The 24413-nt window shown below is 38.2% G+C and overlaps 2 protein-coding genes across 6 annotated transcripts in view; one reads left to right on the top strand and one right to left on the bottom strand.

The window, feature by feature from the left end:
• Nucleotides 1-5221, top strand: part of ddr1 (discoidin domain receptor tyrosine kinase 1) — a 91343-nt gene extending 86122 nt beyond the window's left edge. For all 5 annotated transcript variants that reach the window (XM_088326805.1, XM_088326806.1, XM_088326804.1 and 2 more), the window contains 2 exons: nucleotides 199-348; nucleotides 2781-5221. In XM_088326805.1, the coding sequence (XP_088182931.1) occupies nucleotides 199-348; nucleotides 2781-2921 (291 nt within the window). In that variant the 3' untranslated portion in view covers nucleotides 2922-5221. The remainder of the gene's footprint in view (nucleotides 1-198; nucleotides 349-2780) is intronic.
• On the bottom strand, nucleotides 5162-22869 carry flot1b (flotillin 1b). The gene is made up of 13 exons (XM_088326807.1): nucleotides 22727-22869; nucleotides 21183-21240; nucleotides 20192-20267; nucleotides 19718-19808; nucleotides 18359-18502; nucleotides 18148-18267; nucleotides 15570-15665; nucleotides 15350-15502; nucleotides 12241-12422; nucleotides 11602-11647; nucleotides 11387-11524; nucleotides 9422-9586; nucleotides 5162-8018 (listed from the first exon to the last, which is right to left on the bottom strand). Exons 2-13 carry the CDS (start codon nucleotides 21223-21225, stop codon nucleotides 7989-7991), a joined length of 1284 nt encoding a protein of 427 aa, XP_088182933.1. The 5' UTR covers nucleotides 21226-21240; nucleotides 22727-22869; the 3' UTR covers nucleotides 5162-7988.
• Nucleotides 22870-24413: the final 1544 nt, after the last annotated feature.

The raw sequence follows: 24413 nt of genomic DNA, 5'->3' as shown, positions 1-24413 counted from the left end.
TGATTCCTCGAATAAACGTAGTTTTGTGCGTTAAAACCCATAACGATTGGATAGAAAGTAATCCAAAGTGTAATTGTCAAACGGGACAAAAAGCACCGAAGATAGAAGCATATGAAATATACAAAGGGTAATATACATGACGAACTGGTGGGGTAAAAATCTTGAAAATATCTTGATGTTGGTTTGTGTTGCTTGCAGGGCAAGTTCACGACGGCGAGTGACGTTTGGGCGTTTGGCGTGACCTTGTGGGAGATGCTGAGCGTGTGCCAGGGACAACCTTATGCCAACCTGACCGACGAGCAGGTTATCGACAACGCTGGAGAGTTCTTCCGGGACCACGGACGACAGGTAAGATCATTACCGTCTTTACCGGACTATAAGTCAGTTTTTTTTAATCATAGTTTGGCTTGGGGTGAGACTTGTGTGTGAAATAATTAACACATCAAAAATATCATCTGAAATGATGTCATACACTCAACCGCAAGAGGGCTCTCTAGGCCTGGGTTGATCATTTCAACATTGACAGTAATTTATAAAAACAAAAGAGGGGCTGAACAAAAAAATGGCACTACGTACAGGCTGCACATAGTGAAATATGCAGCAAAAATGGTGATCGAGCAGCAGAAAGTTTGGAGTTGGCGAAAAGCTGAGGTGACCACGAGTCTGATGTAAGCCACAAAGAAGTGGAAGGAGGAAGCGGCGCATAGGCTACCCCTTGATTTCGAAGAGTATTTTTAAAATTACCCCAAGAATGAAGATTTCATTGTATTAAGTGATTTGGGGTGAAACTACTAAGTAAGTAAACTTGTTACCATGTTCTTTATGTTAATTATCGGAATAACTATTAAAATGTTACATCGTTCCTGATATTACCAGGCATGTCAGTCATGTAACATTAGTATACTGTACCGTACACGTATTCAGTTCTTTAATGTCAAGTCATGTCACGTTTACTTAATCACAAGAAGTCTCAAAGGGCTGCACAGACTATTGCAAACTACAGGTTATTATTGCACCATCCCCTGATCTAAAACCTACATGAGGGCAAGGAAAAAAATCAAAACTTCAATTGAGAAAAATGAAGGTACCGCACATGAGGTAATCCCCTATCCAGGATGACCAGGCTGCAGAGAATGTTGCAATGACAAATAAAAATATTGAAAAAATATAATTATTTTAATGATCACTGTCTCCGTTAAGGGTTCAGTCTAGTATATACAGGGCACATTCTCTTATTTCAATTTATTTTAAATTGCCTTTCAAGATTATATGTATGTTTTTGGTTTTGGATTTTATCAAATGCATTTCTCCCAAAAGTACGACTTCTATGTTTTTTCCTTCTAAACTATGCATTTTTATATCTGGTGCAGTTTATATTTCGGAGTGATTTTTAGTCCAAAACATACGGTATATACCACTAGTTCTCAGCTGACCTCGCTAAAAATGGATATTTGACGTATACAAGTGTCAATGGCAAACACACTAAAACTGAATACACAAATCCCTTGTTTTTTTGCAGTAGTTGCGTTCTTTAAAGGACCCGCAATCGTCCAAATCGACAAAGTCGAAACACTTAGTCACAGTGCCTAGCGAAATAATTGTCTTTCAAAGCACAGTTTGTCAGATTGCCACATTTCAGCTTTCAAGTTAAAGCTAAAAAAAACTGAAAATAATTTCTAATAATCAACAACATGTGAGACACAATCATGAAGTAGAACCAAATTATTTCAACATTTGATCTGATATTTACAATGAAAAAAACTGAAAAGTAGTTAAGTCAATTGACTCCAGAAGCTCCCTGGTGACTTCTGAATAATCCAATGTCAACCTAAACGAATAACCATGACTGAGAGCACCTGTGTATGTTAAAATGTACCTGCTCTGTGAAAGGCTCAGAGGTCTGTGAAAGGAGACACAAGCATTATAAAGACCAAAGAACATACCAGGCATGTCCAGGATAAAGTTGTGGAAAAGTTCAGAGCAGGAATGGGATACAAAAAAGATTTTGCAACATTTGCACATCTCCCAGAGCACTGAGCGTGCAATAATATCAAAATGGAGAGAGCATAAAACCACTGCAAACCTGCCAAGAAGACCCAACAGTGTGTCTCAACTTTGGATAGAACTAATCAGAGAAGCAACCAAGAGGCCATGATCACATTGGATGAGCTGCAGGCATACACAGCCTGAGGGTGGACAGTCTGTATAAGACAACTATTAGTCGTACTCTGCATAAATCTGCCCTTCATGAAAAAGTGGTATGAAGAAAGCCTTTTCTGAAAGAAAACCATGAAAAGTCCTGTTTGGCATTCGCAAGAAGCCACATGAGAGACAGAAATAACACGCGGAACAAGGTGCTCTAGTCAGATGAGACAAAAATCGAACGCAAAGTGTTACGTTTGGCATAAGAGTAACACTGCACGGACTCCTGAAAACATTATCCCTAATGTCAAACATGGTGGTGGCAGCATCATGCTACGGGGTTGCTGATAATGACAAAATACAAAAACATCGATGGCAAGCAAGTTCAATTCGACAGATAAGGTCTTAAACTGTCAATGGATGCCATCTAGACCCATCAATGGCAGCGTATTTGTTATGGATCTTTCATGTTTGTAGCCATCTAAGGCAGCCAAATTAAAATGTTTTTTTTTCACGCATGACATCTTAGCTAAAAGCGATCCTTTACGTTTGTTCGTCTACAGCACTTAGCTAAAGTTGTTCTTTGACGTCTATAACCATCAATGACCTTCTCACGAGCGCCCCCTCGGCTTCCCCAGGTGTACCTGTGCAAGCCGGCCGTGTGCCCCCAGGGTCTGTACGAGCTGATGTTGAGCTGCTGGAACCGAGACTGCAAGCTTCGTCCTTCCTTCGGTCATATCTACTCCTTCTTAGCCGAGGACGCCATGAACATGGTTTGACCATTTTTGCTGGAGACACTGCTGGTTCAGTTTTTCCCTCCCTGCAAAGCGCCACGAGCTTAAAGCCGACGTACATTGGGTAGTGTAGTGGTGGAGGGTGCAATTTGCATTACAAGACTTTTCTTCTTTGTCTATTTTTTGTTTAACAAAGACAGGAAATAAGGAAACAGGAAGGCTTAATAGGCATCTGAACGCGGTTCCTCCTGTGTAGTGGTTCACTTAGCTAACCTCTCTGCAAACCCAACATTCAAGATAAGGGCTGTCCCATGAGGGAGAAGGTGGATTGGTCCATTTCATTTCAAACTGAAGGTGGGTCCGTTTCAGTGGAGTGGTTCCACTGTAAGGGGGCCAAGATTTGCTGGTGTAGTGGTTGACATAGCTGCCTTGGCACAGTCCCATTATGTTCACCGCATGCTTCTTTAAAGTTTGGATTTCATCAAATTTCCTACGAAGCAACCTGAAGTTATTTGCATGGAGTCGTTCACAAAGCCTATTTTCTATAATAAGGGTCCGGCTGCCGTGGTTTATAGGAGCCATGTGTTGCTCATCTTCATTCTAGTTCCTATCATGCAGTAATTCACAATTCCAAACACACTCGGTAGTCGAATCGAGTAGTGTAGTCGCTCACCTGTCAGGTGCGAAGATTTGCTGGTGTATTGATACACATAGTGCCCAAATGAGTTCATTAAATTAGCTTTAATGGGGCTACTGATAGTGTAGTGCAGGGGTGGGAACCTACGGCTCGTGGGCCATATGTGGCTCTCTTCTTGAACATTTCTCTGTGGCTATCTAAAGTCGAATGATTCCAAATTTGTGAAGACGAAGCAACACCAAATCAGATAATGGTTCAGTATATATAAAGGGCACATTCTCAATTACAGTTTACAGTCTGGGTGTCACACCAACATAACCCATTTTGGCAGTAGGTCCTTTAAATGAAAGCTTATTGAATTATGTATGCTTACTGTTAAGATACTTTACGATGAAACCCCACTGATTATTCTTTAAATAAATAAAAATGCCAGCAAACCATTCAGAGGTGGACAGATATCTGCACACAGTATTTTGTGACATTTTTACTAAAGACCTTTGCTCACACATTGTTATGAAACCATCACTAAGGACAAAAATGATACTTTTAAGGGCGGGAGACAAATTTGAAGTGGTATATTTATATGGATGTGGGACACAGGCTCTGGCATTATGATTTCATAGATTTTTTCAAATCATCAGAGAATTCAAATGTGCTGAAAGGATTAGCTTTCGTCTGTAGAGCGAGTTTGGCGGTTTTGTTCAATTTGAACTTAAATGGCGTGGCTCTCTCAAAAAAGTTGTAAAATGTTTTTGCTTTTATGGCTCTTTGAGAGAAAAAGGTTACATAGGTACTTGAAGTTAAAAATGTTTGCCTGTAAGACTTTTCGGTGTAGTAGTTCAGATAACTCGAGTCCCTGGAATCTCTAATATTACCAAACAATTTCTTTGAAATAGTTTACATGAGAACTATTGGTAGTGGAGTGCTTCACATAGCTACTTGAAGTTAAATTCTTGTAAGACCTGCATATCTTGAGTCTCTAAAATTACTGAATGAGTTCAAATGAGAGCATCTTCACATGGCCACAAAGTATTTGGCTGTACGACATGCTAGTGCAGTGTTCAACTCATATCATCGAATGACTTGAAAGAGTTCAAAAGAGAGCTATAGATGGTGTAGTGCTTCACAAAAGGAAATTCTTGTTCCACCAGTGAATAGTGAGCAACCACCTCATGCAAATTGAACAGTTGTTCAGAACCAAGAATTCTTGATAGTGTTCCCATTCACACCCAAGTGATGGAAATGTAGTGATTTACTTTTATTAACATGTCAATAAAATGTCCTCTTGCCCCACCTCCTGCACATCAAGTGTCGCGGTTCGCGCAAGGGCCACTAGAAATGACGTGGGATGAAACAAACCCCGACAATGTAGTGGGTCACAACTCTCCCTGCAAACCGGTGAGCCCTTTCTTTGTTTCCAATGACTTCCCGAATCATTACAACCTTCAATGGCTTCTCCGGCCCCTGAATAGAAGCTGCTGCTGCTGCCAATGTAGTGATTCAATGGCGAGTCCTTTTTGATACACTGTATTCGGACTAAACTTGTATTTTTTCTAGTACGTGCTTCTGTCCGGTTTGTACATATCAGAGATACCGATCTCGTATTTTCCTGTACCGATACGGAAAAAGAATCTGTAGAAACGCTTGCTACCTTTTGTCATCCGTTGTTTATTTTTCTAGATGTTTCAATAAAGTTTTTTTCCAAACATTTGGTCGTGAAATCACAACTTTATTGATTGAATGACGGTACAAGATAAATGCTTCACATGCGTTGTTACAGAACAAAAAAGGACTGTAGACCCCCGGGATATGTTTTTCGGGTCTTCTTTACATTTTCACCCCCACTATTTGACATCAACTACAAATTGTTTGGCTTTTCTTTTTTTTTTTTTACTGGATTTATCTGTTGTGGTTCGAAGGCCTGCGGTGACGCTAAAGGGAGAAGCCGAAACATGATAACCATGGAACGAAGCTTACTAACCAGGACTTCTAACCTATGTACTATTTGTTTCTGCCCCCTGCCATATGGCGGTTTCACTTTGCGATCCCCTTTTCAGAATGGATTCATGTTGTATCCCGGGGGCCTACTGTACACGATTAGTTACATTTCCAAAGGATTACTTACAGAAAAGTAATAGAGGCAGCGTTATGGCTTGGATATTTTTCCACAGGAAGTTACCAGAAAAATTGGGAATTTTCTCATAAATGTTCCCCCCCCCCCTTCCCTGATGTGTAACAGGCTGAGTTTTGCGCAAACAGGCACTTGACGGTGACGACAACATGCACCACAGCTTTGGATCGTTAGTAAAGCATTAAAAGTTAACTTTTTTTGAAGGAATTACCCTCACAGCATCTTCATAAGTGTGGACAATTACTCATAAAAGTCCTAAAATCCAACGTGGTCAAGTTAGTAACACTTAACGTGACATTCAAGAACACTTCCACTTTTTGTACAGCGTTTTAGAGCCATTCCAAGACTTCCTTTCACTTTTCCAATAGCCCTTCATGTACTTTTGGTTGCAATGCATTTAGAGCCATTTTGATCACTTTACGGACCTCCTTTCAATTTTTGTTCAGCGCTTAAAGCCAGAGATCAATTTTCAGATCCATTCCAAAATGTTTTTTTTTGTTCAGCACTGGGTACCCAAATTCAGCTTTAATATCCATTGAAGGGGAAATATCTTTCACTTTTTGTACAGTGCTTAGTGTCCAAAATGAAAGAAATGGCCTTTTAATGGATCTATATAAAAAAATGGACAATGTGCTGTACTAAAGTGAAAGGAACGGTTTGGAATTAACCCGAACGATGACTTCCTTTTCAGTGCTTAGAGCCTGAAAGACTGTTCCTTCCACTTTTTGTACAGCGCTTAATAACCAAAAGCATCTTTAAGATCCATTACATTTAGAGGGATTTAAATGAATTCCGGGATAATTCTTTCACTTTTTTTACAGCACTTAGTATCCAAAATAATAAACTGTTATGGAATTTATCCAAAATGTTATTTTGGGCATGTACAAAAAGTGAAAGTCTTGCAATTGACCTAAAAGTTGACTTTTTGTGCAGAACTGAGTGCCTAAAATAAACGTTAGCAATATTTACTAGACTGTTTCTTTCACTTTAAACACTTGGAGTTTTTAAATCCATTACATTTAGAGCCATTTAGATCAGTTCCGTGACACTTTCACTTTTTGTACAGTGTTTAGGGCTGAAACAAACATTTAAATTCATTCCGAAATGGTTCTTTCACTTTTTGTATGGCACTCCGTTATCGGCAAACATCTAGATCAGACTTTCAAACGCAAAACTTCATTGTCGTTCGGATTCGGGCCACATTCAAAGGGAAAAAATTCATATGTGAAGAAAATGTTTTTCACTCAAAAAAAAAACGTATTCAAAACAAAAAAAAAATGTGTAAAAGTTAACTTATAAAAAGATGAAAACCAGATTTTCAGCAATTATCCAAGTAAGAAAATGATATTCTAGCAAAGGAAGGGAAAACTTGTTGAAACTTCTTCCTTTATTAAAAAAAACAACCTTCACTCCCACGTGGATATAATTGATAAATTCATTTTTTGTATCATATAGTTTAAAAAAATTTTTTAGGAAAGTTGTGGCTTTAGATTTAGATCAGATAATTAATTATCAGTAATTAATTTGAGAAAAATGTCATTCTGTTTTTTTTACATTTGCCTAAATCTATGATACAGTATATATTACATTTGAAAAAAAAACAACTTACATTTATGGATATTTGTTTAACTTATTATAATAGTAGTAATACAAATACTGTAACAATTTTAGAAAATTTACCTGAATTTATGTCGTAAAAAATGATTATACTTAAATATCATTTAACACCCATTTTTAGTTCATTTTATATTCCTTCATTTGTATAAATCGATTTAAAAGCGCTATTTAAATGCAGACCATTTAAACATATAACGTTTATAAATGATAAAGGCAAATGGAAAAAACATCATGCTTCTTTTTATTATCCATTTATATTTCATCATTATTTGAATAAATGCAAATATCAAGAATGAAACGATTTTTATCTATGTCAAATTGTGACCACAGCTACTCTTTTCAAACATGATCACAATTTGGGCAATTTCATTGCATCGTTCCTAATTTATTCTTCTAATGTTTATCCGAACATTTTGACTGAAATATTCCTTGGAGACAATTTCCTTTGAAATGAAAATGACCCTTTGAATGGATTTCTCCACTCTTTTCCGTGTGGGCCGACCACTTTTTCAGACTTTTCCATTCTCGACATGCAGGAAACAAGCTAACCTAACAAAAATCACACGACAGACGCTAAACTCCACGGCGTCATCGCTTTACCGCCGCGTCGTCTTTAGCGTCGGATGACGGAAAAAGAAGAAGAAATAAGGCTCCCGTGCTGGTGGAGGGGCGACGTCACAGGAAAGCGGTCATTGAGGCACCGGGAGGGGGGAGGTAGGATGCCGTCTTAATGCACGCGGAGGGAGCTTCCAGTGACCTTTGCGCACAAAAATTCCCATTTTGCATATAATTCGGAAAGGACTAGATTCTAGGGCTGCAATAATCAATCGATTAAAATCTTAAAATTTGATATATTTACCTCTCAACTTTCCTGTAAAATCTGCCTAAAGTCCAAGACGTGCCCAATGTACATTGAATGCTGCTCTTGAACCATTTAGAGAACACGGACAGTTTTGGTCTCTTTTGGAAGTTTTGTCCCAAACTGAAATAATTCCTGCAAATGCGACTAACTTTGAATATTCCCGAGTTGAAACCCACAGAATTTTCTTTTGTCAATCATATGTCTGCAGATGAGTGTCGCATCGGCATCTTGGCTGAAAAACAGCTGGGACAATAGTGATGGAGCCATACCTGCTCCCAGGTCAAATTTGATCACAATGTATTTTACACATTTTTCTAAGGGAAGGTCGAGCTTTTTCCAAAAGGCGCAAGGCGGCGGCTCTGGGGGAAAGGGGGATGTTCCACAAAATCACCAGGGTTTTTTCAGGCTTTGTCGCTCAAATCAAGTTCATTTGTCAGGCCGGCCTGGATTTTTTAGGCCCGATTTTACCTCTAGTTTACAGCTATAAAACCTCTGCAACTGTGTATTTTACGTTAGCCATCTTTTTAGATATTTTGAAAGAGTTGTGAATAATGACTTCTCTTTCCCCATATCTATCACTATTTTTCACACTTGCGTGTGATTATGGTGTGTAAAAATGAATCACAAATGGCGTTACGCATATTTATTTTGGGATCTAATTAGAATACACAATGTATATCTGCGTATGTTTTTTTTCCCAGAATTTTATTGGCTTACCATTGTGTCAATCATTATTTGAATCGGCTACCGCTAACTAAACACATTTGGAGTTAAAGGAGACTATCTCAATTTTACCAATACAGTCCCATATAGGCAAAAGTGGACTTAAAAAAAAGAGCCTGACATTGGCTGAGAGCAGTGTCAATCAAGAGGCTAGAGCCATACTGGAAATAGTTTAACAAGTCTAGGTGTTGGTATATGGGAATTATGTGGCGAAACAAACTAATTACAACAAGAAACGTTCAATGATGCAAAAATGCTTTTAGGTGTACTTTTTTTTAAATCCGTGGGCATTTGTGTGTTTTGGAGTAAATATTTTACAGTGTTGGATGATCATCTGACTCTGTGTCACATGCTTTTAAGCTACTGAGCATGTTAAATCAATCATAGTTTGTCCACCTTTTTCATGGCTGAATTTAATTTAATATTACAGAACATTCTGTTGTTTTTAGCACCATATTTGTCCGTCCAAAACGTCAATGCTTGAATAAAGGAGGAACACAAAAATGTGTTTTAAAAAAATCGGATTAATTGATTAATCGAAAGGAGTTGCAGCCCTACTCCATTCTAAGGCTTACCTGAGAGATTTCCACCCCGGTGAGTTTTTCCACAGCGGAGGGAATACGGGTCATAATTTCCAGAACTTCGTTGGCTAGCTTGGCGGCGCCCACGTCGCCACCACCGCTGGACACCATGGTCACCTTCTGGGCCGACGACAGAGGCTTGCTGATCTCCTCCGCCATCTAAAAGACCGACATCGGAGATTATTAGTCTAAATTTTTAGCAGAATTTGAACTTACCGTATTTTCTAGACTGTAAGGTGCACCTAAAAACCCCAAATTGACCAGAAATGTAAAAGTGTGCCTTATAATTCAGTTCACCTGAAAATATGGTGGATAAAATTGGTAACGTTTAGTTACAATTATGTGACACTGCATATACAGTAAGACCTCAGTTATCGCGGTTAATGGGGACCAAAACCACCCGCGATAAGTGAAAATCCGAGAAGTAGCGGTGCACCTTCAAAAAAAAAAAAATCTCATCGCCGAACTCGCTCCGTCGCTCGGCCTGGCGGGGCCCTCCACCGCTTAGTTTGTATTCATTCTTGTGCTTTGTAGTACTGGTTTTTGGAGGCACCACGCAAGACCCAGTGGTCAAATATTACACACTCTTACTTTAAAGTGATTTTTTTTCCCATCCAGATGCAGTTTGTTTAAAAATGGCAGTTCGGCGCTGTTCTAAAAAATGTTTGCCACGCTGCAGGATAATTGAATACTCGAGTATTTTTTGCCAATACAGGTAATCCAATCAAACTATTTAGAGGATGCGTTTTGTAATCTCATCAGTGTTTCCCGTAGAATTTTGCAAGATCCTGGTGGTTTGACAGTACAAGTGGGTCTGATGGGATGGTCCCCCAGAAAAAATGTTTTTGTGCCTCTCAAATTTAAACTAATTGATCTGTTAAATTTTTAGGGAGAGAAAAAAAAAAGAAGAGATCTAGGATCAGGGTTCCCCCTGACCCTTAAAGGCATTGACTTCAATATTCTAATAAGAAGGCCTTCATTGGCATTAAAAATTCCAATTTTCGAAAGTCTTAAAGTTTAGGTAACAACTATCAATTGTCACCAATTTACTTTCATGGCAACATGTCGTGACCACAAGAAACAAAACGAGCAAAGCGGTGATGTGGTTTCAGTCGGGCCTTTTAGTGCAGAATCGTGTCCTAAGTCTACCCACAATACATACAACATCATGGGACGGATATAGTTGCTTTGGACCATTCCCAGAAAGTGTGCATTTAATGAGAAGTGCCTGTTCGCCAAACGTTTTTCACCATGGCTAAAAACTGTCCCAGGTAGAGTACGAGGCCCGATTATATAATATTTATATATTATATATTTTGTTTGTTTCAATTGCGGGTTTTCCTTGACTTGGTCTAAAATTTAAGTTCAAAAGGCTTTCAAAAAATCTTAGTCTTAAATTTAACTTGCCTTAGGCTGTTGGAGCCTTGATCAATGTGCAAGCTTTTACCTTTTTACATTTTAATCTAAGCATTTAAAATGTCAATTTTATTGTCACCGTAACATGTGAAGCTCTTCATGAAATTCATATTTGTCTCATGTACTGTGACTAAAAATAGTAAGATGAGATCAAATCAATTGCCTTCTCAAACGTCACCTATAGCACTGATGTTCCGGTGTTAGAATTCAGTGCTCTGATTGCTGCTAAACGGGTTGGCTTCCTGTTGCATCAAACAGCAAAGTTTAAGCTGAGAAAAAGTAAGACATGATTTTTGATTTTCTAATAAAAATTAGGGCTGGCGTTACAAGCCCTCAAATACCGATAATCTAAAAATAGGATCTTTTTAAATCATACAAGTCTACGAGACTCTGGTGGGACCAATTGAACCCTGGTGTCCCGCCAGAAGATCCCTATGGTATGGGAAACACTGCTCATCCTGCATGTTAAATATGGTTTACGATATATCTATTTTTGGAATCCTTATGGAGAGCAATGATCTGCATTTCTTTGACAAAACTGACCAGAGGAAGCTTTTCCAGCAGCATATCCACCATTGCGCCTTCTCCGTACTGCTTGAAGGCTTCCGCCTTCTTGGCCATCTGCTCGGCTTCGGCGCGACCTTTCAGCTCGATGGCCACGGCCTCTGCTTCGCCTTTCATCTAAACACCATTGTTATCAGGTGAGACCAAAAAATAAAAACGACAAAAGCGCTTTATGTCATTTCGAAGGGACTCACTCTGATGGACTCAGCTTCGGCTTCCGCCTCCATGATGAGCTGCACGCTGTTGAAGGGGGGAAAGAGAAGAGATGTTACTGTCCCTTTCGATGCCCCGGGAGCAAGTATTGTTATCATACAGGGCGGTGAGAAAACATGCTAATTGCTAAGTTAACACAGGAGAACATAAAAAGCCATCAACGCAAACCAGAAAATCATCAGCTTCTCTCTGCCCAGTCTGGAGGACATTTTTGCACAATAGCTGCTAATGTCATTCCGCTGTTTTTCATCATTACAAAGTGTGATGAGAAGCTAATTTCTAAGCTAATGCAGACAATAGCTAGCATTGCAGAGAGACATCAACACAACCCTGAGAGATCATCAGCTGCTCTTTGCCTATTCTGGAGGACATTTTTGCACAATGTTGCTGCTGATGTCATTGCGCTGTAATTAATCGTTAGAAAGGGTGATGAAAAGCTAATTGCTATCCTAACATAAATAGCAGAGGAGAGCATTGCAGAGAGAAAGAGAGAAAACCATTGGCTTGAATCTTGGCTGTCCGATACATCGCAATAGATTTTTTTTTTTGTAATTCGATTTTTTTTTCCCCTCCAGGAAGTAGCCAAAGTAGCGAAGGCTCTCTGTGTATTTGTATTTTACCGCTGAGCCTCGGCCAGCCTCTCCAGACGATACTTCTCGGCCTCGGCCGGTTTCTTGACCTTGGCCTCCAGCTCCTTCTCCTTGCGGACGATCTCCTGCTCCTGCAACATGATCTGCTGGCTGCGCTCCACCACTTGGACTTGCATCTTCTCCTCCTCGATGCGCTGCTTGGTCTTGGCCACCTGGGGGGGGTGGCGCAACAAAACCCAGGCGTTAGACTAGGGGCGGGCAAACAACAGGCCGCGAGCCACGCAAACTACACATTATCAATGACGATGATATATATGATAGTTGCTAGGGGGACTGCAACAAATCATTATTATAAGCATTCATTATTATAAGCATTGGCGACAAATTACTTCAATGTTTCATCGTGGTGCGCAATTTATGAGCCACTAAGCACGTTAATCAATGCAAATAAGTGAATTGGATCTTGCTTTAAAGTTGAAGTACCACTTTGGTCCAGCACAGAGGGCCATGAGACAGTTTTTACGAAAGTATATTACTTTTTAAACATTTTTGAACGTTGCATCATTACAAGCAAAATTGACATTAAAAAGTCAAACACTACAAAGTTAACATGGGAACAGGAAGTCCTGCAGAAATACCGAATAAGAAATAAAAGAAAATATGAAATGACTACTTTAGAAATTTTACAACCAAAGTACTCCATAAACACTACAGATTTACCAAAAAAAAATCTACTATGAACATACTACAAAAATACTCAATGTTACTGCAGAAATAATACAAAAATCCAACTACAGAAATACTACAAAGTTATATATGAATTTAGTTGTTAAAAAAAGGAACCTAATATTATTTTGGTTTAATGGTGAGCATTTCAAAACCAATTTGATGAAAACAATCTAGTTTAAAATAAATGTAAAACAATATCCCATATAGATGTCTACATGTATATTTATCAATAAATGGTAAAAAAAAAAAGATAGGTCTCCAGGATTGGCCCCTTGGCCACATTTTTTTTAACCAATGCGGCTCCTAACTCTGAATTGTCGCCCACCCTGCGTTGTTGTACAACCCGACAACATATTGATCTGTCCACCCTCACCATGTTATAGTGATCTGCAGGGGGCACCACACACAATTTATGTTCAATGAATTATTTTTTAAATTCAACAGACCTTCGAAACGCTTCTTTTTCTGTTGAGCTTAGTCAATGCACATCAAATTTTTTTCAGGGATTTTATGTTGACTTTTTTTTTAAATTAACCGGGAAACAACAAAAATACGACAGAGGAACAGAAATCAAACAAATAAAAATTGACCAAAAAACAAAAAAAAATGGACACAAAACATGAACATAAAAATTAACAAAAAGGACAAAAAATGTCCCAAAAACGAACAAAATTTAAACCCCACCCAAAAAAACTTTTTTTAAAAGGAACGACCCAAAAAAACAGGGGAAAAAACAGGACAAATACTGGACAATAAAATTGATAAAAAATTGAACAGAAAACGACCAAATTAGAGACCAAAAACGACCAAAAGAATAGACAACATTTGACCAAAAAACTAACTATAATGGCAACAACAACAAAAATTCATAATGAACAGAAAGTGACCAGGAACTTACAAAAACAGACATAAAACAATCCAGAAAACAAACACAAAAATGTACAAAAAATATTTTTAAAAAACAACAAAAGTTCAAAAAACAAAACAAATTGACCTTTTGATTTGTTACCTCCTTCTTGAGATTTTAAGTTTTTCCTTGACCTCATGTAGGTTTTAGATCAGGGGGTGGTCTAATAATAGTCTGTAGTTTGCAATTGTCTGTGGTCCGTGCAGTCCTTAGAGCAGGGGTGTCAAACTCATTTTAACTCGGGGGCCACACGATAGAACAAAAATTCTGTCGGGGGCCGGACTAGTAGATTAAAGAGAAAGAAAAAGAGGGATAAAGAAATAAGAGAAAGAAGGAGGGAAAAGGAGAGAGGGTGGGACAAAGAAAAAGAGAGGGAGAGAGCATGAGCAACAAAAGAGATAAAAAGAGAAGTCGTGAGAGGGGGAAATAAAGGGAGCGGAAGAAAGAAATCCAAAGAGAAATAGAAAGACAGAAGGAGAGAAAAGAGAAAAGAAAGCGCGAGGGGTAGGAAGCGACAAAGAGAAAAGAGAAGGAAAAAAAAAGTTAGAGCAAATGAAGTTAAAAAGACACAGAGAGAGAAAGAGACAAAGAGCAACAAAAGAGAAAAAGAGAGACACAGAGAGTGAAAGAGACAGAGAGTGGGAGAAATGGGGTGGAAAAGGAAAAGAGGGAGAGAGACAGAGAGAGAGAAAGAAAGAGAAATACAAGTACAGTGTCTTTGTTCGAGGAACCTTTCTTTTGGCAACATCAAGTTGACATATTTCAACCTGCAGTTTTTCTCTTGCGCTTCTACGAGTTTTGCCGCCTGTTTGACACCTGTGCCTTAGAGACTCCTGACTTGACCCAAAAAAACAATTTGACCAGGAACCAACCAAAATACAAAAAATATATATATTAAAAAAGATATCCCCAAAAAACATAAGAATTGAGGAGGATACAACCAAAATAAAGACGAAAAAATGTAGGATTTATGCTTTTATTTCAGAATTTGTTTTGTGTTTTTCAGAGATTCTGATTTGCTTAACTTTTAAGTTGCTTAATATAAAAAAAGTATAAACGAATTAAAAGTTCATTGTTGAGAGAATTAATGCTATAGTAATTTAGTAGAATAGATTTTTTATATTATATTCATTTTGTAAATGATGTTACATTATTATTGATACTATACTGATTAAAAGGGAACCCCCCAAACTGTCTTTTTTTTCTAGCTTTTCTCTTATTTCTTATTTTTATTGCCTTTGTGCAGTCTTTTTTCTATTTTTTTTTCTTATTTTTCTATCTTATTCCCTTTTTATTTCCTTGTCTTTAGTTCAGTCTTTTTTATCTTGCTTTTGCTTAATTGGTCCCTTTTTTTGAAGTCTTTTTGTGCATAATACCACATAATAATTGGTAATATGAGCATTACAGCTACAAAAGCACTATGAAGAGCCTGCTCTTTTTCGCGAGTCTAGCCGGTACTGCCAGCATTCTCCGAAGCTCAACGCCCAGACTTCTATGACGTACCTGCAGCTGATATGCCATCTCCGACTCCGCCTTCTTGGTGTTGACCTCCACATCGTAGACGCACTTTTTCAGCTCGTAGTCCCGTTGAGATTTGGCCATCTCGATCTCGTTCTTGTACTGGGCAGAAACTTTCTCCTGCATGGCCTGGGCCTCCTATGTGGATGAGGCAAAAACTTTTAGAATTTCTGCTCGTTTTTCAGCGCAAAGGCGACTTCCTTACCCTGATGACGGCGTCACGCTTGTACTGAGCCTCTCCGATCCTGGCGTCCTTCTGGACCTGGGCTGTCCTGGCCTTGCCCAGGGAGTGGAGGTAGTCCTAAAGGTAGCATGAAAATGTGTCTGCTGTTAAAAAGGTGGGATGGGTAGGAAAGGAATATGTTCTAGTACATTATACAATAGGGGTGGGACGATATGCTCTGGTCACGATTCGATCGTATCACAATACTATGATGCAGATTCGATTTATGTCACGATTCTCGATAATTGCGATTCTAAAGGTATTGCAATTCGATGTAATTGATGATTATGATTTTATTTCATTACTTAAAAAAACAAGCAACTGAAATCATACACTTCTGGGACAGTAAACCGTGAATGATGTTCAAACTATGCACATCAGTATTTGTCAGTCAGTCAGGAAGCTGACATTTTTTTCCAACTTAGGGCAACGAGAACATAACATGTACACCGTGCAACAGGTTTACAGCCACAAAATGTCATCAACTGAAATGGCAACGTAACACAAATGTGGACCTTTAATGATCCTGTTTACGGTTAACATTGTAAAATAATACAACAAAATAGAGCCTTTTAAAAGAAAACCAGCACAAGTGTAAGCTATCAAATTAAAACCAAGATCCTTCAAATTCAACACATTTTAATTCAAAACCACGTGCTGCAGGTAAACATTGCAGTCTGAGGTGATGCTTTATGGTAATAAATTACAACATTGGCGCAAAAACTGCCTCTAAAAGAAAGCAGCCGAACTGTGAGTTTTGAAATGAAAGTGCTTGAAATTCAAGTTTTACAGAACTCTTTAATGTAGATAAACACCAACAACCTAAACTACAATACTTTTGGGTACAAGCATGTAACAGGTGGGCTACTGTTATTTTTGCTGCTTCTATTGATAAAGCTAGTGCTTAGGAGTATCAAGGTTTTTGTGCGAAAACAAGACCTGATCAATGTTGATTTTGGGGTGTTAGCGGAAAAAATGTGCAGTCATATTTTAGCGACGTTTGCAAACAGTTTTTGTCATGTCTAGCTCCGTTTTCACAGGAACGATATAACATTTTTAATTAAAATTTACTAGGCGCCGGCCTTAGTTCTCGTTGCTCACTTTCTTTCTTTTGTTCCAGTTGTTGTACAACCTGACAACATATTGATCTGTCCACCCTCACCATGTTATAGTGATCTGCAGGGGGCACCACACACAATTTATGTTCTATGAATTATTTTTTAAATTCAAATGTATTTATTTTTATGCAATCCTATCTTTTACCTTAATTGTAATGACATGCATCTTATAGTCCAGTGCTTCTTGTATAAGAAAAACATCACAAAAACCATTTTGCGGGTGCACCCTATAGCCCAGTGGGCGTCATAATGTGGAAAATTTGATAATATATATTTGTGTATGTGAATCACTCAGCTATAACGTATACAAGACAGATGTTTTATGAATTGAACGAATCTATTTCAACCCTTCTTATTAGTGCAGCCTGTTAAAAACATGATTATAATACAGACACTCCCCTACTTACGACCATTCGACCTACATAAAACGAACATTTTTTTGGGATGACAAAAAATATCCGGACATTGCTGTACGCAAGATTTAGTATTGTGTGCATATTTTTACGAGTACACGGGCTTGAGATTGTAAAATACATTTTTGAAAACCCCAAAAGAATTACCCATCAAAATGTTTTGAAACGTTAAAAATTCCTGTATTTTCGGACTATGAGGCGCACGTAATAAAAAAAAATTATGTGTCAAAAATGGAAAAGTGCACATTTTTATCCAGTGTGCCTTATGGGCTGAACAACATGGTACATAAAATAGTTACAATTGAACGCTACTACATGTGCAAACCTTTTGGAATAAATCAATTATTATAAAAGGTGAAACCAGATTTCATCTTTGTTTTAACCTAACCCTAGTTCTTACAGTCCTTTAATTTTAATGAACCTTATATTTCACTGTACCTTATGGAATTAAAAAAAAATTAGGACATTTTTTTTTGAAGGTATACCTAATAATACCTATGTACAATACCTATATAGTCTGGAAAATAAGGTACGTTTTTTTAGAGGGGTTGGGGAGAACAGATTTCTTTGACCCCAAAGGAGGTAGAGAAAACGATACAAATGAAGACCATGGCGGCATACAAGTCCTAAATTGAGGTAGTGCTTGTATTTTGTGTAACTTTCTCTCAGATATAAAAATAGTTATGGACCTTATCTAGCGTCGCAAAAAAAATGGGTTAAATCGCTAACAAGGTTAATTAGTAAACTACAGATACCAAAAGCAAGTTTTCAAATAATCAATAACACTTCCCCTGATTTTTTTCCTTTGTATATCTACATGTGATGCTGCACCATTTGTATTCAAATAGCCATTGATTATGACTGCGCGGCAACATCCATGCTAATTGTGCAAACTAGTTGAGTTAGCATTAAATAACAGCTTCTTAGGGTAAAAGTTCTTTGTTAAAACTGCTTGAAAAAAATGCATTCTCTCCTTCCTAAAGAATACTCAAATTACAGCTATTTAGGAGAACACCATCAATGGTTTACCTGATCGTCATGGACATCTTTGAGGGTGTAGCTGACCACTCCAATCCCCATGTTGACAAGGTCCGAGGAAGCCACTTTAAAGACCTGCTCGGAGAACTTCTTACGGTCCTGGTAGATTTCCTAAAAATGAATAAAATGAAGTGAAAATTCAACATTTTAATATTGTCATGGTTAAAAGATAAAAGCAGCGATTTTTATATCGTGTCCTTACCTCCACAGTGAGGTGAGCAATGATGGCCCTCTGGTGGCCCTCCAGTGTCTCCAAGGCGATCTGGGCGATCTCAGGCTCGGATTTGCCCATGAACATCTGGCATGCAGTCGCAAGCATCTCTTTATTCTGGCCTTGGATTTTCACCTAAAACAGAAAAAGTGAGTTTAGCTATACAAGAATCAAGAATCCTGTACAAAAAATCCTATTAGTGTTTTACTGTTTTATTTCAGTATTATTCATGAAAATTTGACATCTCTGGTGATCACATTCATGTTAAAAATTGGGTAGAACATGGAGAAACATGTGCGATAAAATATCATATTAGGATTCAGTTTATTAGCTTTTACATTTTTGTTTTAACTGGCGACACAGAATGTCTTCAATTATACTTACAAGTGTTTAAACTATTTTCAGTATGATGCATTCCATCTTATTGGAGCAAGTAATCCCAACATGTGATCAAATAATCCACAAAATAAGCAGCTGGCTGGATGCAACTGGATCTCAGCTGCCATTGTTGACATTGAAAATAGCCGACATCTCTAGACCGTGTTTGGTCAGACAGCAGTGTTTTTCGAGCAGTGTGCCGCTGGAAATTGCCAAATATTATTGTTGCAAAAAAGCATGCGATTGTTCAGTATCTTTGCTTTTTTTCCAGTAATCAGCTGAGTAGCTGTAACATTAATCTATATCAGTAAGAGGAAACAGATTAGTATGTAAAGAAGAAAATAGTGATCAACAGGGCATCATTGTTATTTAGTTTAATGAAGCTATTTAAAATTAAAAAAATAACAAAATAAATCAAATGGACTAAAAATATCGAACATAATTTTGCACATTTTTTTTATTTTACTCAAAAAAAAGAGGTTAAAGCATAGTAAACAAAACGTGGTTCTACTGCCAGATAAAAATACTTAATTAGGCAAAAAAATAAAAAAAAATTGAGAAAAAGATATTAAGATATAGTACAACTGGTTAAAATTATTATAAAATCCAAAATGACAGCAAAATTACCAAAGTACTTAACCTGTATTACCTCCTGAGCCTCTGTGATCACAAATGATAGGAAAAGTTAGCCCCTTTCGATTCAGGCAACATGACAAAAATGAAACTCGTGCCGGGAATTCATTTTTAAACATTATCGACGGATGGTGTCCTTTGAGATTTATTAATGAAAAAAAAAGTGTGCCTTAGGTCATTACAAGTTGAGGAGCATTGAAACGGAGAATGTGTTTTAACTACGCTGGATTGTTTTTTTGTTTTTTTCAAGAAAACAATTTGACCCCTCAATAGTTGACGGTGACATAAAGTTTAATATCCCATTAAACCTAATATGTGGCAGTTCCTTAAAAAAGTTACCTGAGCAATGCCGGTGACGGAGATGGGAACACCATGTCGAGTGTACACTTTGTCGCTCTTCACATTTAGTGTCAGCGTGTTAAGCGTGATCCTGAACAAGAATAAATACAAATCAGGAACCAGGACGTGCCGTCTATAATGACTTTAAAACACTACTGTTACAGCCAAAATCGATTATGGAATAAACTATGGTTGTATTCTAGTAAGAGAAAATCTTGTCTTAAATGAACCAGCTGTGGAAGCTCATACTGTTGTTGCACAAGCAAAAATTAAATTGCAGGGCCGTGCCATTCTAACTGAGGATATGAGAGGCGGAACCAGGGAGTAGTAAATCGATTATCAGCCACTCCCCAGGGCCTGTGATGACCGGCTAGACCAGGAATGATAATGCTACCAACAATGACCTCTGTTTTCAGACAAGCTCAAGCCCATTTTTAATGAAAAATAGACAAGAAAAAAAAACAATAAGCTCACCTTTGGATCTGCTGAACGCAAGGAATGACAAACACCCGTCCTCCAGCGATCATTAGAGGAGGAGAGCGTCCGAAGCCTGCAAGGGAAGAAAAGGACACAAAACATTCAATGCCAGAGTGGGTGTAAAACTTCCAGGCTAAAAGGGGCCCACTACGGCCCTGATGACATTTATCAATGTTTAACTTTACTGCATTGTTTTTTTTTTTCTCACAGGAAAAACTGGACTCATTTGGAAAATTCCATATCTTGACTATAAAGAGAGGAATGAATTAGAATTTTCTTTGATTACTGCCTCGTGTCCATTTTTTCACAGCAAGATTCGATGTGGCTCTCTGGGATAAACTTGTACTAAAAGCCTTTAAGAAAAATGTGTAATGAAAAATAATATTTGTGTGGCCAATACTTACAAAGTAGTATTTGTGGACAGGGCTAAGTTGTATGTGCATAAGAGAAATATCCCTCCACCCATCCATTATCTGCACCGCTTATCCTAAGTAGGTCGCGGGGGTGCTGGAGCCCATCCCAGCTATCTTCAGGCAGTGGGCAGGGGACACCCTGAACTGGTTGCCAGCCAGTCACCGGGCACACAGGGACAGACAACTCACTCACTCATTCACACCTAGGGACTTGGACCGGCCAATTAACCCAACATACATGTTTTTGGAATGTGGGAGGAAACCGGAGTGCCCGGTGAAAACCCACGCAAGCGCGGGGAGAACATGCAAACGGCACACAGGAGGTTCGATCTCATGACCTCAGAACTGTGCCGCACACGCACTAACCACTGTGCCGCCGTGCTGCCATTAGATAAATAGTGCAATAGAAATAGCGCAATGACATTTAGCAGCAATATCGTGCAAAAAAGAAGTATCAGAATCGGAGTCTGCTACTCTTAGTTTAAAGGCACCTGAAGTTCGTAAAAGTGTGAAGAATTTAAAATGTATGTAGATTTTACAATAAATGACACCCCAAAAATAATCACTTTTCTTACCTGAAACCACCATAGCTTCATTGGGTCCACATGTGTAAAACATTTTCGCTGCTTTTGCCTAAAAATACAAAGCAAAATCACATCAAATTAAGCAGCAACCATTACTTTCTTAAGAATTTTCGATCGATGAGAGTGTAAACCAGGGGTCGGCAACTTATGACATGCGTGCCAGCAGTGGCGCGCGAGGGGTTAACCAGTGGTACGCAAGCAAAATAATGATTTTTTTAAAGCGCATTTACCTAAAATGTAGACATTTTCAGTTGTGCGCCGTGTATTAACCCAGCCAAAGTAACACAGGCGCGTGATAAACGAATAAATCATGACGGCTCCTCCAGCAAAAAAAATGTCGTTCTTTTCAGCCAGCATGGGCAAATGACTGGGGATTTTTGCAAAAAAAAAAACGAGCGGTTTGTGCATTATGCCTCGAGAGCGTTGTACCTCCCACATCAAGGGTTAAATATCAGTACGTAACAAATCATGAACATGAATTCACGGACGAGTCTGACAAGGCGGAGACATTAAAACCCACTGTGTCCAGGTACGGCAAACAAACACAGACCCTGAAAACCATTGTCACTGCTAAAGACGCCTTTGATTACTGCATAGCAAAGCACAGAAAATCTTTTACTTAATACGAATATGTTAAAGAAGCCTTTTCGAGCTCAGAGGTTTTGTTTGGTGGCTTGCCTAACAGATAGACAATCAAAAAGAAGAATAAAACACATCCCCATGTCAGCCAGAAGTGTTGAACGTCAAGAGTAGGGGCTGGCAGAAAGTGTGTTTGTGTGTTTCAATTTGATATTTTCTGCTATATGATTTCATTGGTGAATAGTATGGTAGCCGTCCATATCAATTGTTTTTTTATTGTAGTTAATTGTTGATGAAGAGGTCAAACGTTGAAGTCATGGATGACTACAGGCCTTTCCACGCGTTATTGATGAACAAGAATAGTGCTAAATAAATAGGTCAGTTATACGATTTCAATGTCTTTCCATGTTGTATATTTGGACTAGTGTAAAATGGCAGTTCAGTAGGATATAAAAAAAATGTTGTGCAAGCCATTAATCTTGGTGTGGCACACTGATTTACAATGAAAATAGAAAGGGGCACTCCTCACCAAAAAGGTTGCTAACCCCTGGTGTAAACTAATAAAGATTAAAGCACTTTGTTTATTGTTGCACATTTAGTTCCCATTCGGCCATTTTTTTCATTACTTAAGTACCATGACACGGCCGCGCCCCCAAAAGCAACGAAGACGGAGTACAAAACATAAACCTTTATGAAATACAATACATATATTACATGTGCATTGAAAATATGTATTTGAGTATATCTAATTGAAATAAATTATAATAAATAAATTTAAAATGGCATTTGTTGGCAATGAGGAGAATGCCTGTAAAATTTTACTAGCCACCCCCCCAACGCCCCTCCCGATACATTCCGAGTACTTTAACGGGAAACACAGCAGTGACATGCTTGTTTCATTAGATAATATAAACTAATTTGAATAAATAATTCACTTTCTTGTAGATGTGACTTACCTTTGTTCACCAAGGAAAGTTAAAAAGTGAGTTTAAACGCGTTAGTGAGTGTCGAGCGAAGGGGGATGCTGTTTACCGAGAGAGAAAAATGTCGGCCAGACCGGAAGTACACAGAGACCACGCCTATTCCACGATTCGGTCCATTTGTCAACGCAAAGAGTTAAATTACAAAATAATAGTTTGATTTCAGTTTTGTTATATATTAATACTTAAAAACATCAATGCTTTAATTAGTAAGGGTCGAGATAGGGCTTCGGTTTAAGGTCAGTCGAACTACAAAAATGTCTGCCAGACCGGAAGTTTACTATGGCCTCGCACTTTCCGCGCTTAGTCCATAAATCACATTCTGACAAATGTGACAGTGCACGTTAGTTGAAAAAATACATGGAAAACATGTTTTATAAGATATACAGTATATATTTACACTATATTTAGTTAATGTCGATTAAGGGGGCTGCTGTTTTAGGTCAGTCGAACTACAAACATGCCTAGCACATAAAAAGTACAATTTAACCACGCCCATTCAGTATCTTATGTTACCATCTGGTGGACAAACGTGTCACTCCACGTTCGATAGCTGAACAAATAATTGTTTGGTTGCTTATTATTAATTAAAATAGCATAACGATTCTATATCAACATTCAGAATATCAGTGATACAATGACAGGATTTCAGAATTTCCAATTAAGTAAAAAAAAAATAATAATAATAATTCGTCAGCCTTTTGTCACGACAAAAATGTTGTTTGGATCACACCTGTCGAACTCATATAGCCCGCGGGCCATATGCCGCCCGCCCCAAACATCATTTATGTGGCGCGTGAGACAGTGCTGAGAGATGCATGGTAAGATTTGTGAATTTAATAGCGCTCTTACTTGTGGTATTGCGGTAGGACGTTTTTTTTTTCTGTGACGTCATTACGCACGCATCGTTTCGTTTTGCTATTGTAGATTGCCGCGTTGTGTTGAATGAAGCCGTGTTCTTGATCACTTGCTATTGGGGAATAAATATGCTTGAAGGCTGAACCACAACGTCCTGTTTATCTTCTCACGTATGAGAAAAATCCACACTTTTTCATAGTCGTAACGAAGCACAAGAGAAAAAGTACTCAAAAGCATATTTGAAACTGCAGTTTTAAATATGTCCACTGGATGTCAGCAAAGCAGGCACCAATCACAAATCACCCGTTGGGTGTCTCTCTCTTGTTCTTCTCTCTTTTTCTTTTTCTCTCTTTGTTCTCCCTCTCTCTCTCTCTCTCACTCCCCTTTCCTTTCTTATTGTCTCTTCTGCTCTGTCTCCCTTTTTATCTATTTCTCTCATTCTTTTTCTTTACTTTCTCTCTCGTCTCTCTTTGTTCTCTGTCGTTCTATTTCTTTCTCTCTCTTTCTATCTCTTTATCTAACTTTCCCCTCTCTCTTTTCTGTCTCCCTATCTCTTATAATGTATATGACTTTCTATTTATCATCTCTCTTTCTATGTCATTCTCTCTCTCTCTCAATTTCTTTCTTTCATCCTTTCTTTATTCTCTATCTTGCTTTTCTCTCTTTCTTTCTCTCTTGTCAATATCTTTCTCTGTTTCTCTCTCTTTTGATCTTCCTTTACCCACACTTTCTTTTTCTCCTCTTTTCACTGTATTTCCGTCTCCTTCTTTTTCTCTTTCTATCAGTCTATTATTTATTTCTCTTT

Source organism: Urocampus carinirostris, chromosome 2 (assembly GCF_059441175.1).
Source record: "Urocampus carinirostris isolate Australia breed hairy pipefish chromosome 2, RoL_Ucar_1.0, whole genome shotgun sequence".
In the NCBI taxonomy this organism is placed as follows: Eukaryota; Metazoa; Chordata; class Actinopteri; order Syngnathiformes; family Syngnathidae; genus Urocampus; species Urocampus carinirostris.
The sequence above is the reverse complement of the archived record's forward strand: the minus strand, read 5'-3'. Positions and strand labels throughout refer to the sequence as shown.

What these genes read in the sequence shown, in the direction of transcription:
- flot1b (XM_088326807.1), bottom strand. Translation starts at nt 21,225, where the DNA reads ATGTTTTACACATGTGGACCCAATGAAGCTATGGTGGTTTCAG. An exon ending in TGCGTTCAGCAGATCCAAAG is followed by an intron (nt 19,809 to 20,191) that starts GTGAGCTTATTG and finishes ATTCTTGTTCAG; the next exon opens with GATCACGCTTAACACGCTGA. An exon ending in AGCGTGACGCCGTCATCAGG is followed by an intron (nt 15,503 to 15,569) that starts GTAAGGAAGTCG and finishes TCATCCACATAG; the next exon opens with GAGGCCCAGGCCATGCAGGA.